The sequence below is a fragment of the Leptonychotes weddellii genome, chromosome 5 (assembly GCF_054177405.1).
Source record: "Leptonychotes weddellii isolate Sample4059 chromosome 5, ASM5417740v2, whole genome shotgun sequence".
In the NCBI taxonomy this organism is placed as follows: Eukaryota; Metazoa; Chordata; class Mammalia; order Carnivora; family Phocidae; genus Leptonychotes; species Leptonychotes weddellii.
Genome location: NC_138373.1, coordinates 67,391,279 through 67,411,828, shown reverse-complemented (window position 1 = coordinate 67,411,828; position 20,550 = coordinate 67,391,279). Strand labels below are relative to the sequence as shown.

Here is a 20,550-nt window from a genome sequence, read left to right as displayed (position 1 = left end):
GGCTGGGTGATAGACATTGGGGAGGGTATGTGCTATGGTGAGTGCTGTGAATTGTGTAAGACTGTTGAATCACAGACCTGTACCTCTGAAACAAATAATACATTATATGTTTAAAAAAAAAAGAATAAGATAGCAGGAAGGGAAAAATGAAGGGGGGGAAATTGGAGGGGGAGATGAACCATGAGAGACTATGGACTCTGAGAAACAAACTGAGGGTTCTAGAGGGGAGGGGGGTGGGGGGATGGGTTAGCCTGGTGATGGGTATTAAAGAGGGCACGTACTGCATGGAGCACGGGGTGTTATATGCAAACAATGAATCATGGAACACTACATCAAAAACTAATGATGTAATGTATGGTGATTAACATAACATAATAAAAAAAAGAAAAAAAGGAAAAATATTTATAATGAAAAGATAAATATAATTGGATATATTTGGAAATTTTAAAACACACTTTTAAACAACTAAAAGGTCAAAGAAGAAATCACAGGGAAATTAAAAAATGTGTAGAAGCAAATGATAATTTAAACACTACCATGACACCAAAAACCCAGGCAATAACTTCTGTGTATCAGAGGACACAATCAATAGAGTGAAAAGAGAACCATAGAATGGGAGAAAATATTTGCAAATTATTTATTTGATAAGAGGTTAATATCCACTAAACATAAAGAACTACAACTCAAGAACAACAAAAGCAAACAATCGAATTCAAAAATAGGCAAAGGACTTGAATAGACATTTCTCAAATAAGATATATAAATGGCCAATAAGCACAAGAGAAAATGCTCAACATCCTAGTCATTAGAAAAATGCAAATCAAAAACCATGATGAGATACCACTCACACCCATTAAGATGTGAGTAAAAAATTTTTTTACATAACAAGGATGGGGAGGAATTGGAACCCTTGTGCACTTGGTGGAAATATAAAATGATATAGTTACTATGGAAAACAGCGTGGTAGTTCCTCCAAAAATTAAAAATAGAATTGCTATATGACCCAGGAATTCCACTTCTCAGGACATATCCAAAATAAGTGAATGCAGGTCTCAAGGAAATATTTGCACATCCCTATTCATAGTAGCATTATTCACAATAGCTAAAATGTAGAAGCAGCTCAAGTGTCCACCCACAGATGAATGAATAAACAAAATGTGGTCTACCATACAATGAAATATTATTCAGTCTTATAAAGGATGGAAATTCTGACACAGGCTGCACCATGGATGCATCTGGAGGACATTACACTAAGTTAAATAGCCAGTCATAAAAAGACAAATATTGTAGGATTCCACTTATACAAGATACCTAGAGTAGTCAAATTCATGGAGATAGAAAGTAGATGGTGGTTGCCAGAGGCTGGAAGGAAAAAGGGAATGGTGAGTTATTGTTTAAATTGGTACAGAGTTCCAATTTTGCAAGATGAAGAGAGTTCTGGAGCTGGATGGTGGTGATAGTTGCACAACAACATTAATGTACTTAATGTCACTGAATGAAACACTTAAAGGTGGTTAGGATGGACAAGAACAAATAATACTAAAATTTGTATGGAACCACAAAAGACCCCCAAATAGCCAAAGCAATCTTGAGAAAGAACAGAGTTGGAGGAAGCATGCTCTCTGCTTTCAAATTATACTATAAAGCTGTAGTAATCAAATCAGTGTGGTACTGGCACAAAACAGACATACAGATCAATGGAACAAATCCAGAAACAAATCCATAATTATATGGTCAATTAATCTACAAAAAAGGAAGCAAGAACATAACAATGGGAAACACAGTCTCGTGCTGGGAAAACTGGACAGCTACATGCAAAAGAATGAAATTAGACCACTTTCTTACACCATATAAAAAAATAAACTCAAAATAAATCAAATACCTAAATGTAAGACCTGAAACCATAAAATTCCTAGAAGAAAACATAGTCAATAAGCTCTTTGACATCGGTCTTAACAACATGTTTTTGGATAGGTCTCCTCAGGCAAGGCAACAAAAGCAAAAATAACATGGGACTACATCAAACTAAAAAAATTTTGCAGTGAAGGAATCCATCAACAAAGTAAAAGGCAACCTACTGAATGGAAGAAGATATTTGCAAATGATATATACAAGAAGGAGTTGATATTCAAAATATATATAAAAAAACTCATACAACTCAACAACAAAAAAGCAAACAACTTGATTAAAAAATGGGCAGAAGACGCGAACAGACATTTTTCTAAAGAAGATGTACAGATGGCCAACCGACACATGAAAAGATGCTCAGCATCACTCATCATCAGAGACATGCAAATCAAGCCACAATGAGATACCACCTCACACCTGTCAGAATGGCTAGTATCAAAAAGACAAGAAATAACAAGTGCTGGCAAGAATGAGGAGAAGAGGGAACCCTTGTGCACCATTGATGGAAATGTAAATTGGTGCAGTCCCTATGGAAAACAGTATGGTGGTTCCTAAAAAAATTAAAAATAGAACTGCCACACAATCCAGCAATTCCACTTCTGGATATTTATTTGAAGAAAATAAAATCACTAATCTGAAAAGATATATGCAGCCCTATGATTCCTGCAGCGCTAACACAATAGCCGAGATATGGAAGTGACCTAAGTATTCACTGATAGATGAATGGATAAAGAAGATGTGGTATATATACACAATGGAATATTGCTCAGTCATAAAAAGAATGAAATCTTGCCATTTGCAATGACATGGATGGAGCTAGAGAGTATTATGCTAAGTGAAATAAGTCAGACAAAAAGAAATACTTTATGTGTGGAATCTAAAAAGCAAATGAACAGACAAAACAAAACAAAGAGACTCATGGATACAGAGAACAAATTGGTGGTTGACAGAGGTGAGGGGGCTAGGAAATGGGCAAAGGAGGTGAAAGGGATTAAGAGATATAAACTTCTAGTTATAAAATAAATAAGTCACAGGGATGTAATGTACAACATAGGGAATATAGTCAATAAAATTGTAATAACTATAGTCACAGAGGGTAATGAGCTTTCGAGGTGATCATTCCGTAATGTATAAAAAAATTGAATCACTATGTTGTATGCCTGAAACTAATATAATATCAATTATAATTTCATTTTAAAAGTTAGGGTGATAAGTTTTATGTTATACGTATTTTACCATAATTTAAAAAATTTAAAACCCACTACTAATCACACCCTGTGAGGTGCAGCAAAAGTGGAGCTTCTAGGGCCAAGGTCTGGCCATAAACGCTTACTTTAGAAACAAAGAAAGGCCAAAAATTAAAGCTAAGTGTCCAATTTAATTAGTTAGAAAGAAGAACAGCAGATAGATCCAAGGAAAGGGAGAAGAGGAGATAAGATCAGAACTGAAACAGATTACATGGAAAGCAAAGAAGCAATAGAGAGCAGTCCATGGAGGCAAGAGATGATACCTGAGAAAGACTAACAAAACAGAGAACCCAGTGGTGGAATCGTAAAGAAAAAAATGAGTAATACTATAGATAAAAAGGGGAAATAATTATAGATACAGCAGAGATTAAAAAGGTAATAGAATAAATAGCTTCCTGGAAATAGTTTTGAAAACTCAGACAAAATGGATGGAATCTCTCTTAATTTACAAAATTAAGAAGGAATAGAAAGCCTTATTAGTCCTGCAAGTATCAAATATATGGAAGTGGTAGTTTGAAATCTTCCCATAAAAAAATCAGGCCTATATGGTTTTATAGATGAATCCTAACAAGCTTTCAAGGAAAACATCACTCTAACTTATTTAAATACTTCCAAAAACCAGAAACAGAGGGAATATTTCCCAATTTATTCTATGAAGCTAGCATAATTTTGAAAACCAGACAAAGACAGTACCAGAAAAAGAAATTACAAGACCATTTCACTCATGGGTGCAAAAAATCCTAAACAAGATACTAGTAAACTAAATCCAGCAATGCATAAAAGACTAATTTGCTATGATCAAGTTAGGTTTTCATAATAACGTAAAGACGTGTTAACATTAGGAAAGGCAATAGGCAGACAGAAGACATAATAGGCATTTCACAGAAGAAGAAAAACATACAACAAATGACATATGAAGAAAGAGATGCTCAGCTTCACAGGTGATGGAGGAAATGCAATGCCAGACCACAGTGAAATACCATTTTGTACTAAAGTGTTATTAACAAAAATGGCTAATGTTTCACAATATCCAGGGTTTGAGAAAATGTGGATCAACAGAATTTCTTATTCATGGCTGGTGGGAATATAATTAGTGCAAGCATTTTGGAAAACAATTTTGCACTTTCTTGTCATAGCTGAACGGTCACGTATCTTAAGACTTAGCAATTCCATCCCTAGGTACATGCCCAAGAGAAGCCCTTATAATATGTCTCGGGACATATATTTCCTGTTCTTAAAAGTAAAAAAAAAAACACAAAAAACAAAACAGAGAAGAAAAATAAAAAACTGAAAACATCCCAGACAGGATCAGGAGGATGAATAAACTGATATATTGGCCCCCCAGAATATGATACAGGAACAAAAATGACAAAGTACAGATATATGTGACAATCCAGATGAATGTTGCTAATATAATACTGAATGAAAAAGCAAGCTCTGAAAGCCTATACACAAAACCAGTTTAATAATTTCCAAAAATGAGCAAAACAAAACAATATATTTTTAAGCAGATGTATATGTGTGTGTGTGTGCTTGTAAATATGAGATAGGACTAAATAACTAAGCAGACAGCCAAAAAGTTTAAAATGGAGGGGTAAGTTCGAAGTGCAAGATAGCTGTTACCTGGTCAGTTGGGGAGGGTGGGATTGGAGGGAAGTTGGGGGACCAAGGGCAGATCAGAGGAGGAGCATATTAAGTAGATAGGGGTTTGATAACATTCTAGTTTTTGCATCAGTGATGTATACACAAGCATTCGTTATATTACAAACAAAAATAAACATAAAATAAAATAAATAGAAATAGGCCTGCATAGACTCATGGGAACAGTGGTACCATGCATCACGCATACAGACAATACATATCCAGATATTGGAGTGCATGGCTGATTCACTTGGTTTTTGATGTAAATGGTCTAGATTATTGCTTCAGTTCCCCACTCTGTCAAGCGTGTGTGGGCATGACCCAATCGGAGCCAGAGACAGGCAGCTAGAGATATCAGACAGACTGATAGTCAACCCAATACTGTCCTCCAGAGGGCTGACACATATCTATAAATGTGGTGCAGGTGTGAGAAATTGCCCCCTTCTTTGCAGACTGATGGGCCATAACTGGACTGTGTTGTTTGCACACGAGTTGATGTCTCTGGAAGCCCTGATGTGGCAGAAATATTTGCAGGAATTCTACCCTGGAGAAGACCTGAGGGACATGTGAGTTGACTTCAAGCATTTGAAGGGCTGTTACATGGAAGAGGAATGAACTTGCTCTATTGAGGCTCCGGAGACCAGAAAAAGAACCAGTGACTTGTTGTGGATTTGGGCAGAGAAACAAGGGCATGCAAACAACGGGAACCCTGTGGGCTCTAAGATCCCCGTGTAGTCCCATAGAGGAACTGACTTTTCCATCCTGGGGACACAGAGGGGTCCTTTAGGATTTTTCTGCTTTCCTGTCTCAGAAAAACAGGACAACTTCATGACTTTCCAGACAGTGTGCTAAAATATAAAAATGGGTTGGAGTAAAATGCAAACCTCATGGTAGATGTTTCTGTTTTCTATTTTTATTGATGGACAAGGGATCTTCCTCCATGCCACCCATTAAGTTGGCCACTAGTCACATACTAACCTATGACACTTTCTACATTGTTGTTGAGCACTTCAAATGAGTATGCTCCATGTCTCCAATTAGGATGTAAATTTCTTAAGATCAAGACTTGTTTTATCTTATTTTTGCATTTTCCATAGTGCTTTTCATGGGACAAGAGTTTAATGTGGGCATTTTGGGGCTGATTACCATGGTGTTTGATGGTTTCATTCATTCATTCATTCATTCGTTCATTCATTCATTCGACAGCTATTTCTTGTAAATGTGCTTATCATATTGTGAAGAATGTCAAAATGTGGGTTGGAGATACTTTTGGATGGGGGGGTCCATTCACTGGGGGCCTGAGTGTCGGGGTCTGTCTTCAATGTCTCTATTGCCCTATTCCCAGAAAAGCCCGGAAGGCCACGGAGATGCCTCCTGATGTCCCTACCTGGATAGATCCTGAAGAATCCAGTGGAGCTGCCAAAATATTGCCAGGTCAGTGTTGGGTCTCTCTGGAAGTTCTCCACAAAAACAGGGTTCAAGGCTTCAGACATGTAGACTCCATTTAAAATGCCTGGGTCTAAAGGGTGAGATTATAGAAGGAACTGCTGGGGAAACAAAGTCAGAAGCAATAGTGACCAGTTCTTCATCCGCTGACCACACACACACAGCCTGCAGTAATGCTGTTCACAACTGCCTGCTACCTCACACTCGGAGAGCCACACTAACACCCTCTAATCCAGGAACACTGAGCTTTCTCTCAGCCCAGACTTGTGTAGAATCCTTTTTCTTGTTCTTCTCAGCCAAGGAGGGTGGAGACTCAGTTTACACTCTGCAGGGCTTCTCAGGAAAATAGAGGCACAGCATTGAAACTCACAGTACAAGCTGTTCAGAGAGGGCCAGGTGGGGGTGGGGCAGGGAGTTACCTTTGTTGTACACGTTGGTGGGCAGCTGCACGCTACTGATGGAGGTGTTCACCATCAGGTTGCTGAAGTGCGCGTTGGACTCAAGGATAAACTCAGCCCCCAGCTCCACGTAATTGCCATTCTCGTCCCTCTCGTTGATCAGGACAGAGTTGTAATAGTCAAACTAGGGCAGAAGGGAACGAGCAGGACAGATGGTGTGGACACAAGAGGCCCACAGGGTGAGAGAGAGAAAAAGAAATGGCACAGGTGAGAGGACTCAGATGTGAGAGATGGGGTCAGACAGACTGATAGCATCCATACCAGCAACACCCATGGACAATTCAGGCAGTAATCTGCATCACGCATACAGACAATACATATCCAGATATTGGAGTGCATGGTTGATTCACTTGGTTTTTGATATAAATGGTCTAGATTATTGCTTCAGTTCCCCACTCTGTCAAGCGTGTGTGGGCATGACCCAATCGGAGCCAGAGACAGGCAGCTAGAGATCCAAGGTGAGGTAAAGAGACAGAGCCAGCCTCATGGGTACCACCATATTTTTTTTGCAGTGTGGGGAGCTCCTAGAGACCCAGAATGGTGGTGAGGCTTCTTTCTTTAAGAAACAGCCTGTGACCCCGATGCTCCTCTGAGGAGTCAGCAGTGTGCTTTCTGGCTCTAACATGCAATGTTGGGGGGATTCCTATCTGTCCACAGTCACTTTCCACTTCACCATCCGTTTGACATACAGAGCTGACCATTCACAATTTCCTCAATCTTGTGTTTTCCAATTTCAGTGTCTTTTCTTTTCCCTCAGCTTCTCCATGCCCTTTCTGCTCAAATCTCCCTCAGCCTGAGGCTGTCCCTACTGCCACCCTATCTGCAGGAGTGTCTGAGCCTCTGCCCCTTCCCTTCTGTATTCTTTTAACTCTGTTTACCAACTCTCATGGGCTCGTTACATGCCATATGCTAAAGTTATTTGGTCTATGAGCTTCCTGATTTTCTAATCTTTGCAGAGGCTAGCACATTGCAGTTGGGCAATAAATGTTTATGGAATGGGTGGATTACCACTCTGTCCCCTGCTCCCCAAGTCTTGAGAGTTATCTCTCCTACCTGGTCCATAAATCTCTTCTCAAAAGACCAGAGAGCATTTCAGAATCAAACTATCGCAGGTTCATACAAATCCTGTACACATTAAAAGACAGTGTGGGACCTCCCACCTCCCCCCAACTCCCACTCTGTATCTTGTACTCAGGTGACCCTGGCCCTTGGTGGGGGTTGGGCCATTAGTCATTATACTCTCCCTGCAGCAGCTCTGGGAGCAGGAGGACTCACCACCAGAGATTCATTGAATTCATGGTTCAGGTCAGCCTCCTCAGCAGCCTCTACCAGATTCTGCAGGACAGGAACACAAAAGGGAGAATGAATAGGCAAAACAAGGTCAGCAGGTCTTCAGTAATTTCTCCTGCTAAGAATATACCCAAGAAAACTGAAAAGAGGTACTCAAACACTAACTTCTGCACCATTGTTTATAGCAGCACTACTCACAATGGCCAAAAGGTAAATGCATATTACTCAGTGAAAGCAGCCAGTCTGAAAAGGCTATATCCTGCACTCCAACTACATGACATTCTGGAAAAGGCAAAACTATGGAAACAGGAAAAAGATCAGTGGTAGCCAGAGGTTTGTGGGGAGGGAGGGATGAATAGGTAGAAAACAGAGGATTTTATTTAGGGCAGTGAAAATACTCCGTATGATCTATAACAGTGGATATATGTGTCAAAACCCATAGAAGGTACCACACCAAGAGTAAGCCCTCATGTAAACCATGGACTTTGGCTGATAATGATGTGATAATGTAGGTTCATCAATTGTAACAAATATACCACTCTGGTGGGAAGCGCTGATAGCTGGGGAGACTGTATTTGTGGGGGCAGGGGTATATGGGAACTCTGTACTTTCTTCAAAATTTTGCAGTGATCCTACAACTGCTTTAAAAATAAAGTCTAGGGGCACCTGGTGGGTCAGTCAGTTAAGCGTCTGCCTTCAGCCCAGATCATGATCCCAGAGTCCTGGGATTGAGTCCCGCATCAGGCTCCCTGCTCCACAGGGAGTCCGCTTCTCCATCTGCCACCCCCCATGCTTGTGCGTGTGCTGTCTCTCTCTGAAATAAATAAATAAAATCTTAAAAAATAAATATAAAAAATAAAGTCTATTAAATGTGTATGTGTATATACATATATTCACATATGTATCTACTGTACACACATACATACAAATATATATATTCAGTAGTCGAAAGATAGAAACAACCCAAATGTTCATCAACTGATGAACATCCCAACAAAATGTGGGATACCCATAAATGGAAAATTTTTCAGCCATAAAAATAAATGAGTTCTGATACATGTTAAGACATGGATGAACCTTAAAAACACGAAGTGAAAGACTCCAGATATGAAAAGGTTACATATTGTATAATTCCACTTTTGTGAAATATCCAGAATGGAAAATCTATGGACAGAGAGCAGATTGATGGTTGCCAGGAGCCAGGGGGGTGAGGGAATGGGAGTGACTGCTTAATGGGTTCAGGGTTTCTGTTTGGGAGGGATGAAAAGTTCTGGAACTAGATAGTGATGATAGTTTCATGGAGTGTATCTCATGCCACTGAACTATACACTTTAAAAATGGTTAAAATGGTAACTTTTATATTTATTTTATTTTCTTTTTAGAGAGACAGAGCATGTGAGAGTGTGAGCAGGGGAGGAAGGGCAGAGGGAGAGGGAGAGAGAATCTTAAGCAGGCTCCATGTCCAGTATTGAGCCCAATGCCAGGCTTTATCTCATGACCCTGAGCTCATGACCTGAGCCTAAACCAAGAGTCGGATGCTTAACTGATTGAGCCACCCAGGCGCCCCACTGGTAACTTTTATATTATGTGTATTTATCACAATTAAAAAAAAAAACAAAAACAGGGTGCCTGGGTGGCTCAGTTGGTTAAGCGACTGCCTTCGGCTCAGGTCATGATCCTGGAGTCCCTGGATCGAGTCCCACATCGGGCTCCCTGCTCGGCAGGGAGTCTGCTTCTCCCTCTGACCCTGCCCCCTCTCATGTGCTCTCTCTCATTCTCTCTCTCTCAAATAAATAAATAAAATCTTAAAAAAAAAAAAAAGGACTCCAGCATTACAAAGCATCATGGGAAGTAAGGAAATTAAAGGAGACACAGATCACAGGAAGATCCTTTTTCATGGATTCGAAGAATTAGTATTGTTAAAATGACCATACTACCCATCAGCCACAGCAACTTCTTTCATGACACATCTCCAAAGGCAAGGGAAACAAAAGCAAAAATGAACTTTTGGGACTTCATCAAGATAAAAAAACTTATGCACAGCAAAGGAAACAGTCAACAAAACCAAAAGATAACCGACAGAATGGGAGAAGATATTTGCAAATGACATATCAGATAAAGGGCTGGTATCCAAGATCTATAAGGTACTTCTCAAACTCAACACCCAAAAAACAAATAATCAAGTAAAAAAATGGGCAGAAGACATGAACAGACACTTCTCCAAAGAAAATATACAAATGGCTAATAGACACATGAAAAAATGTTCAACATCACTAGCTGTCAGGGAAATACAAATCAAAACCACACTGAGATACTACCTTACACCAGCTAGAATGGCAAAAATTAACGAGGCAGGAAACAACAAATGTTGGAGAGGTTGTGGAGAAAGGGGAACCCTCTTACACTGTTGGTAGGAATGCAAGTTGGTATAGCCACTTTGGAAAACAGTATGGAGGTTCCTTAAAAAGTTAAAAATAGAGCTACCCTATGACCCAGCAATTGCACTATTGGGTATTTACCCCAAAGACACAGATGTAGTGAAAAGAAGGGACACATGCACCCCGATGTTCATAGCGGCAATGTCCACAACAGCCAAACAGTGTAAGGAGCTGAGATGTCCTTCAACAGATGAATGGATAAAGAAGATGTGGTTCATATATACAATGGAATATTACTCAGCCATCAGAAAGGATGAATACCCACCATTTGCATCGACATGGGTGGAACTGGAGGGGATTACACTAAGTGAAATAAATCAAGCAGAGAAAGACAATTATCATATGGCTTTACTCATATGTGGAACATAAGGAATAGCACAGAGGACATTAGGGGAAGGGAAAACTGAAGGGGGGGCAATCAGAGGGGGAGACAAACCATGAGAGATTATGGACTCCAGGAAACAATCTGAGGGTTTCAGAGGGGAGGAGTTGGGGGGTGAGGTAGCCTGGTGATGGGTATTAAGGAGGGCACGTGTTGTGATGACCACTGGGTGTTATACACAAATAATGAATCATGGAACACTACATCAAAAACTAATGATGTACTGTAAGGTGACTAACATAACATAATAAAAAAATGGGAATAATAATACCAAAAAAAATGCCCATACTACCCAAAGTGATCCAGAAACTCAATGCAATCTCTATCAAAATCCCAAAGTCATTCTTTACAGAAATAGAAAAAACTACTGTGAAATTCATATGGAACCACAGATGACCTTGAGTGGCCAAAACAATCTTGGGCAAGAATAACAAATCTGATTTCACATCACACTTTCCTGATTTCAAAATATATTACAAAGCTACAATAATCAAAGCAGTTGGTATTGGCACAACATCAGACATATAGACAAATAGAACAGAACAGAGCCCAGAAATAAATCCATACATTTACAATCAACTGATCTTTAAGGTGCTAAGTACACACAATGGCAAAAAAAATAGTCTTCAATAAATGGTGTGGGGAAAACTATTTACATGCAGAAGAATTAAATTGGACCCTTATCACACACCAAATATGAAAATCAACTCAAAATAAAGACCTAAGTGTAAGACTTGAAATTATAAAATTACTAGAAGAAAGCATAGAGAAAAAGCTTCTTGACACTGGTCTTTTGGGGGGGCATATGATATCAAAAACACAGAGAACAAAAGTGAAAATAGAAATGGGATTGCATCACCTGTACCTATTTTTGCTTTTGTTGTCTGCATCAAACCAGAAAGCTTCTGCACACCAAAGGAAATAATCAACAGAATGAACCTACAGTTAGGAAAATTGGAGAGCTACATGCAGAAGAATGAAACTGGACCACTTTCTTACACTGTCCAGGAAAATAAACTCAAAATGGATTAAAGACCTAAATGTGAGACCTGAAACTATAAAATTCCTGGAAGAAAACACAAGGAGTAATTTCTTTGACATTGACCATAGAAACATTTTCCTAGATATGTCTCCTCTGGCAAGGGAAACAAAAGCAAAATTAAACTTTTGGGACTATAGCAAAATAAAAGGCTTTTGTACATGAAAGAAACCATCAACAAAACAAAAAGGCAACCTACTGAATGAGAAAAGATATCTGCAAATGATATATCTGATAAGGCATTAATATCCAAAATATACAAAGAATTTATACAATGTAACAGAAAAAACCCCAGAATAATCCAGTTAAAATGGGCAGAAGAACTGAACAGATATTTTTCCGAAGAAGACATCCAGATGGCCAACAGACACATGAAAAGATGCTCAACATCACTAATCATCGGGGAAATGCAGACTAAAACCACAATGAGATATCTCTTTACAGCTGTGAGAATGGCTAAACTCAAAAACACAAGAAATAACGAGTGTTGGTGAGGATATGAAGAAAAAAGAACCCTTGTGCCCTGCTGGTGGGAATGCAAATTGGTGCAGCCGCTGTGGAAAACAGTATGGAGGTTCCTCAAAAAGTTAAAAGTAGATGATCCAGTAATTCCACTACTGGGTATTTACCCAAAGAAAATGAAAACACTAATTCAAAAAGATATATGCTTCCCTATGTTTATTGTGGCATTACTTACAATAGCCAAGATATAGAAATAACTCGTTTGCTCACTGATAGCTGAATGGATAAAGATGTGGTAAAAAATAAAATAGAATATTACTCAGTCATAAAAAAGAATGAAATTTTGCCATTTGCAACAACATGGACAGACTTAGGGGCTGTAGTGCCAAGTGAAATAAGAAAACTAATGTAGAAAACTGATGCACAGCAATGTGACTTTAGCTGACAGTATTGTATTGTGTTCTTGCAATTTGCTAAGAGGGTAGATCTTGGGTGTTCTCATTACACATACAAGAATAAATGAAGGAAGGAAGGAGGGAGGGAAGGATGGAAAGAAGGAGGGAAGGAAAAAGTAACTGTGTGAGGTGATGGTTGTTGATTGGCTTGGTTGAGAAGAGTATTTCACAATGTATATGTATATTTTTGGGTCATCAGTTTGCACACCTTAAATATACACAATTGTTTTTTATTGTCAATTATACCTCAATAAGTCTGGGGGGGGTGGGGTAGAAAAGACCTGAGCTCCTATTCTGGCTTTGTCAGGGTGCAAGCCACTAAGCCTCTCAGAGTCTCTATCCATACAACTGTATATTAGGTAAAATAATCCAACCCCCAAACCCTAGGATGTGAGGAAGAAATTCCACAGGGCAAAGATAATTTTAGTGCCGCTTTGCAGGAAATTTCCCCATGGATGCCCCTGTAGAAGGGCCTGTGACTGAGGCCCCCACGTGACCCCCAGCAGGAGAGGGTCTGGTGCTTGGAGATCTGCAGAGCAAGCAATCTTTTTGTTGGTTTTCCTCAACTGAAGCCTTAGGAAAGACAATGCAACCAGAGCCCCAGAGAGCCCAGAGCCCTGGCCTCTGGGAGTGTGCCAGGATTACTTTTGTTCTAGCACCACAAGGACCAGCACCCGAAGTGGTGCATTCCTGCATCCCAATGTCTTTGCCCAGAGAGGTGTTTTAAACAGCACTGCAGATAGAAGGAGGCAGATGTTACTGCCCGTGTTGGTTGTATGTGAGATCAATGTCCTCCTGCTGTACCCTAGGATGAGTTCTCTAGTCCCCAAGTTATCTTCTCTGATGCTACGATCCCTCTCCCCTAAGCTGTAGAAAAGAGGCTGCAAATTGTAACTTGTGGGAAAGAAGGCCCCAGTGACTCTGACACTGATGCTTCACAGAAAGTGGGTTTTGATGGTGAGGTGGGGAGCCAGGCAGGCACGCTGGTCAGGCTGAAGCTTGCTCTCTCCCCAACCCCTGCCCTCAGTCTCCCCTGCACAATCTACCATCCTAGCTCCATCCCCTCTCTCCTTGTTTTCCTGGTTCCCCCAAGAGAGTCCTTTTGGGGATAAGACTGGTCTTGGATGGCCAGATTTCTGGCTGGGTGGAGCAGGGACTGTGTCTCTCCAGCCAGCCAGGTCCCCACAGACATTGGGTAGGTGGATGTGCAGTGTGGGAATCACCTGAGCACGAGGCCCAGCACTATAAGTACCTCTGCTGCCTGGGTGGCCTTCAGAGCACATGGGTGCCATGAAGGGTGGGTTGATATGCAGAAGAGGAGAGCATGAAGGGAGGAGTAGGGGAAGGAGAAAAGGGAGAGGAGATGAGGGAGCTTGCTTTTCGAACTCTCCATCCAGCTATATTCCCTTCCACCCATCAGCCATCCATCCATCTCCCCGTTCATTCAGCTGGTGACCCCTAAAACTCTTACTCTGTACCTGCTCTGTGCCCGTCTCTTAATATGAGGTTGTGATGCAGAACCCCTCTTAACACTGTAGATTGATCCTATTGTGTTGGACATGGTTCCCTCAGGCAGAGCTCAAATTCCAGCCCCCACCTCTCTTCCCTTTATTCCCAATATTTTCTCCTTTACAAGGATCTTTTGGCTCATGAGGATACAGGCAGACACTCAAGGTAGGAAGAGGATGGTGTGGGAAAGAGGATAAAGGGGCACAACATTGAGGGTCATTTTGGTGTCATGGGGGCTGGGGCGGAACCCCCCACAAATCATAGAACCTAGAGTACCTTGACAGCCTCTACTTTCCTGCGGAGCATGGCTTCCATGTCCTCTGAGAACTTCCTCACCAGCTCTAAGCCATCCACCTCCGAGATACTCAGACTGGGCTCCACATCCTTGTATTTCTGTGCAGGGGAAGTGGGAGAGATGGGCACCTGTAGTCTTGTACATGATTACATGTGGCCTCCATCTTCTCAAGTAGTGCATGCACACCTGTGAAGTCTTGTTGACTCAACAAGGGGCAAGGACAGCCTCTCCCCTTCTGGTATAATCTCCCCCACTAACATTAATAGCTGCCTTTTATCAAAGTTCTCTCTGTTCCAGGAACTCTGGACATTAACGTTGTGGTTAATATCCTTAAAAGGGAGTAGACTGAGGCTCAGAGAGGTCAACAAACTTGACCAAGGTCACACAGCCAGTGAATGGAGGACCTGGGGTGGCCTAGGTCTCCCAGATTTCTTTATGCAAGCATGATGCCTCCCTGGGGCTGCTCACAGGGACTATGAGACATTAGTTCATCTTTCCCTGATGCCCCGTGGTATCAGCGTGCCCCTGCTCCAAACCGTGTGAACTATAATTCTCACTGCCTGGGCAGAGCTCAGCAGCAGCTGTAAGTATTCACGCTTTTGGAGGAACTGGAGAACCTAGGAGAGTTAAGAGAGCTGGGTTCAAGTCTACTCTCTGGGCCCACAAGGAGATAATCTCTCATCTAGTGTTTATGTCACTAATGTCTAATGACCCCATTTGGCAACCTAGTGGCCATGTGACCTCAGGCGAGTTACTCAGTTCCTCGTCTATAAGATGTGACATCTGCATGGCTTTAGAGCACGCTCATAGAATGCTTTTACCCAAAACGGCCACGTCATTATTGCTGTATCTGCCTCACCCGGGGTTGGAGGGCACAAATGAGAAAATCAAAGGGACCTGGTGCTTTGCTGGGTGGAAGCTCCACGTGAGCGGAAGTGGGTCCGAGCTGTCATTGCTAGAGCGGCCTGCAGGGGGCGCGGGAGAGGGAGCCGCCCGCCTGGCCCCACTCACTCCCTCCAGCCCTGACCAGCGGCTGGAGGAAGGGGCTGCAGTGTGGTCACGCGCAGGCATAACAACCTGAGATTTGCTCTTAGCAACATTTAGAAAATGGCGAAGATCGTAGTCACTTCATGAAGTTGTGGTGAGAATTAAATCGTGAATATAAAGCTCTCCGCAAAGGGTAATAATAGAGAATGGCAGGCTGTTATTAAACCCGGTCTGGGAGTTATAAATATCTGAGAAAATGATGTTGTTTGTAATCCAGTAAGAGGACAGACTCGGTATCAATCTGCAATAAAGCAATTAATAAATAAAGGCGAGGGGGAGCTGGTGCACCGTCCTGCCCATCAGGCCCCGCTTCCTGCCCGGGCGCCAGGCATGGGCTAGACCTCAGCGAGGGCCCCATGTGGGCGCTCTGCAGCGCCGGGCATGGCTGGAGGTCCTGAGAACTGGAGGTCTGGGACCTCCCCGCAGAGGGCCACAGTCCAGCTCATCTACTTCTCCTGCCCAAGCAGCCCCTGCAGGCGTTGTGCCCTTTCTCTGGCCTCCCCGTCCCCGCTCACAGGTGTCACGGCTACATCCCACTCTGCTCACACCTGCTCCCTCTCCCTTTTATTCTTCACAGAACCCCCCAAAATAAATCCCTTGCCCATCTGATTCCATCCCTTGCTGATTTGATTCCATCCAGCCTCTGGGGGATCTGAGCTGACCCTCTGCTCTTGGCCACTCCGCCCTACTGCCCCACTGACTTGCTCTGTGACTTGGGCAAGTCATTCCCTCCCTGGGCCTCAGTTCCCCATCTGAAAATGAGGAGAAAGGATTAGATGATCTCTAAGACCCCTTACGGCATGGGCATTTGAGGATTAGAGGACTCTGCTCCTCCGCAAGGAGGAGTCCCCGGTTGACTGCCCTCTGACCACCCTGCAAGCTCCCTGGGTGGGGGTTACTGACCTTCTGCAGCAAGAGTGAGCCGGAGTACTTGGTCACGGTGTTATACAGGTCCCGGCCGAAGGTGTCTGCCCACAGCTTCACTCTGCCGGGCAACAGAAGTGCGCATGTACACACGTGTACACAGACACACGTGCATAGAAAACAACTGTGTACACACACCCACCAATACACACTCAGAGACACATAATACATAGAGATACATAATACATACATACATATGTTTCGCACACATATACATGGATGCTCATACACTCTGACCTATACCCAGAAACACACACAGAGAGCTACCATCCCTCCTGGTTGGGGTGGGAGACCAAGAGGACCCTTTTTGGGCTCAGCAGCTGCCCTGAGGTGGCAGGGCAGACGAGCTGGGAAGCACAGCCTGACCCCAAGCCCCCAAGGGTTCTGATTTGTGAGTGAAGAATGGAGAGGAGAGAAGGGGAATAGGCTGTGGACGGGCCCAGGCCAGGGTGGGGAGGACCCTGAGGATGGAAACGGAACTGCTTGGCACCACAACTTCTCAATGGACCATGCCCTTCAGTGTGCCCTGCTCAAGGTCACTACCGGCCACCAAATCCTCTGTTGAAACTTCAGAGGGGACATGAGGCTGGGTGCAGAGGAAGAGGCTCTGAGCTTTTTCTGCGGAGGCGAGAGCAGGCCAGGCAGGGAGGGTGTGAGAAGGCCACCCCTCACCCGGGATGCAGGCAGCTTCATGGAGAAGCCCTGACCTCCCATTCATCCCTGGAAATGCACTAAGATCCCGCCACCTGGCCAGGCTGGTGGCATCCTGCAGTGAGTACACAGGACATCATCTGAGCATCTCCGGATGGAGCAAAATGAGCTTGTCCACATGATCCTGTCAAGGTTGCGTTTATGCAGTAACCAACCAATAATTATTGAGGTCCTACTATGTGCCAGCCATTGCACACAGTGCTGGAGCCACATTGTGGTCCTCACCTTTGTAAAACCCTCAGTGAGAGGGACACCCCTCCACATACAGATAGCATAATACATGTGTGAAGCTGAAGGGCGCCAACAAAGCTTGGGGAGGGGTAGTGGTAGTGCCAGGAGGTTTCTTGGGACAAGTGGGATCTGAGTTCAGTGTTAGAAGTTTGGGAGAGTTGAACTTGCCAAAGAGATTTGGAAGAGATTTCTAGGTAGAGAGTATAGAAGAGCTTGGAGGAGTCAAAATTGACTTCAGGTTTCTAGCTTGGATGGTTGAGCTGATGATGGTGTTATTGAATAAAACTAAGAATATCAGGAAGATCGGAGAGGGGTGGTACAAGTCGGGGAGGGTGGAAGGTGAGGAGGGTCCCTTGTGATATGTAGAGTGGGAGGTTCCTTCCTGTTGCAGGGCTACCGAGTGCCATAGGGCAGGTTGTGCACTGCACAACTCCAGAAGGCGCCAATTGCATTATATCTTGAAAGACACACACTTGAATTTAAAACCTCACTTGATCTTCAGGAAGAGCTGTCCATAGGCAATGCGTATGTGAGTCTAACAAGTAGAGGCAGGGCTGAGAGAGTCATTAGCACACAAGTGGGAGTTGAAATTCTGAAGGTAGAGGGATTCTCTCAAGGAGATGTGTAGCATGAGAAGAACTGTGAGTGGAAGACACACCCTGGGGGACACCAACAATCTCAGGGGCAGGCAGAGGGAAAGGATCACTTGAGGAGGACAGAAGTTTCATTCAGGTGCCCGAGGAGACCCAGGAGACCCAGGAGAGCTCATTGTCATGGAAGTTGAGTCGTGGAGATTCAAGGAAAAGGGAGTCCAGGGAGAGGAGGCCAGGAATGTCTAGTGGATTGGGCAGGGAGGAAACGTTTGGGGATCTTGGTGGGAACAGATTTGGGAAGGCAGTATGAGCCTGGGAGGGGGTGGAGGCTGAGGGCTGAGTGGGAAGGGAGGGCATGGCTGGACGCGAGGGGATGTGGTGTCATTGGGGTGCACAAGACTGAGCGGGGGATTCCGCAGGGGAGAGAGGAGGGCTGGTGTCAAGGGCCTGGCAGAGATCCGGCTCCAGGGGAGAGGGTGGGGGCAGATGCAGGCAGGTTTGAAGGCCAATAATCTCGGCCAACTGTCGAGGTTTCTACGTCGATGGTCCAGTCTGCAGTTCTCCACAACCAAGACCTGGATTCCAGCTGCCTTTACTCAGCACTCAGCCTATCCCCAGTGTCTCCTTCTGCCATTATTTGGTGTGCGTTCTGAGGATAGAAAATTATTCTCGGGGTGCCTGGGTGGCTCAGTCGTTAAGCGTCTGCCTTCGGCTCGGGTCATGATCCCAGGGTCCTGGGATCGAGCCCCGCATCGGGCTCCCTGCTCTGCGGGGACCCTGCTTCTCCCTCTCCCACTCCCCCTGCTTGTGTTCCCTCTCTCGCTGTGTCTCTCTCTGTCAAATAAATAAATAAAATCTTTAAAAAAAAAAAAGAAAAAAATTATTCTCAACATCTCCCTCAGCAACAGACAGTCATACGGCCCCGCAGTGGGGGAAGTGTGGGTCAAGCTGACTTGAGTTTAAATTCTGACACTTCCGTTCCGCTACACACAACACGCATTGTTCAGCCTCCCGGTCCCCAGGGCTGTTCAGACGTGAGGTTGGCAGCTGGCTCTGGCAGCCTGACCATCATGCTGGACTTGAGTGGCCAGACCCGGGTATGGACTGAGTGAGCTGCCCCTGCCATCTAGAGTGCTTCGCCCCCCACGTATCTCGGCCATGTCTTTTTTTAATAGGCCCGCCAGAGCAAAGGACTGAAAAACAGACATTCCCAGCAATTCCGCTTTATACCAAAGTGCACATGACTGATAGCAGATTCTTTCCTGGAGCTGGTCTGAGCGACAGGATGCAGAAGGGGGTCTGGAAGGAGGCAGGAAAGGAAGACGACAACCAAAGTCCAATTTTACTCAGCTCCTGGCTGCATGAGCCGTTTGGTCGGTTCAGAGCTGCTATACTCTTTCAGAGTGTCAAAACCCCAATTTCCTCACAAATCCTTAGGGAGCTGTGGTGATCGTTTTGAGCCAGCACAGTCCTCACTCCCAGTGGCCTAATCGCAGTGATTATCCTGGAAGGAGCCTCCCTCTGGCCTGCAGGTGCTCGGGCCGCTGCTTGCCTTCCTGAGGCGTGAGGCGCTAGCGATCACTTCTGCCTGAAACCGGCGGGCGTCCGCGCAGTGGCAGGCGGGGCTCCAGAATGGGAGTCCAGTGGGAAGAGGGGAGGGAAAGGGACAGTGGGCAGTGCAAGCCCCCAGGGGAGAGCTCGAGGGAGGCCAGAGGTCAGGGGTAGGGGGGTGGGCAGAGGCTTGAGCTCTCCAGGGGGAAGAAAGGAAGGCCAGGGCCAGAGGATTCTATGGGGTGGGGGCTGACACTTACGTTTCCAGAGGAATCTTGGTCTGCCCGTGTGTGGGGGACACGAAGGTGCTGGAGAGCAGCAGGAACAGCATGACCGCGGTCTTCGGCAGGGAGGCCCGGGCCACTGGCCACGGGCAGCAGGGCCTCCTGCGGTGGGGGGCGCTGGTGTCTAGGTGGAACCTGGGGAGTCCTGGCATGGTGTCTCTGTGGGGCTCAGGGTGAAGGGAGGGAGAGAAGAGAGTGGCCTCTGACCACCAGCTCTGTCCGCCTGTCACCCAGATCCTTGGGACGTCCCCAGGCCTTCTGCCTTCCGAGTCCTGGCAAGCTGGGGTTTCCCCAGCTTCCAGTCTTGTCTTGCTACAACGCTTGGCAAGGGCAGGGGCTTCTCTCTGTCCTGCAGAGGAAGAGTGCACAGGGAATCCGCCCCACCTGACCAGCAGGCTCCAGGAGGGGGCTGATGATCTGGGGGGGGGCGGTTATGACAAAATGAACCCGTTAATCTGCTGGCCTCTCCTCTAATCCCCTGCCTGACAGCAGGGAGGAGGAGGTGGCAGAAGTGACCTCAGCAGGATTACCCTGATTCCAGAAGACAGGGCTCGGTTCATTCCATTAGGGCTCAGAGCACAACCTCGTACTTTAAAGAGGCAGAGCTCTTCCTGTAGACTTGTTCCTTCTGGACCCAAG

At 44.5% G+C, this 20,550-nt stretch overlaps 1 protein-coding gene across 1 annotated transcript in view; it reads right to left on the bottom strand.

The window, feature by feature from the left end:
• CACNA2D4 (calcium voltage-gated channel auxiliary subunit alpha2delta 4) overlaps nt 1-20,063 on the bottom strand; it is a 113,682-nt gene extending 93,619 nt beyond the window's left edge. The window contains exons 1-6 of the mRNA XM_081818917.1: nt 19,888-20,063; nt 16,521-16,602; nt 14,552-14,668; nt 7,976-8,035; nt 6,662-6,824; nt 6,184-6,315 (exon numbers count right to left, since the gene is read on the bottom strand). Of these exons, the coding sequence (XP_081675043.1) occupies nt 6,184-6,315; nt 6,662-6,824; nt 7,976-8,035; nt 14,552-14,668; nt 16,521-16,602; nt 19,888-20,063 (730 nt within the window). The remainder of the gene's footprint in view (nt 1-6,183; nt 6,316-6,661; nt 6,825-7,975; nt 8,036-14,551; nt 14,669-16,520; nt 16,603-19,887) is intronic.
• Nucleotides 20,064-20,550: the final 487 nt, after the last annotated feature.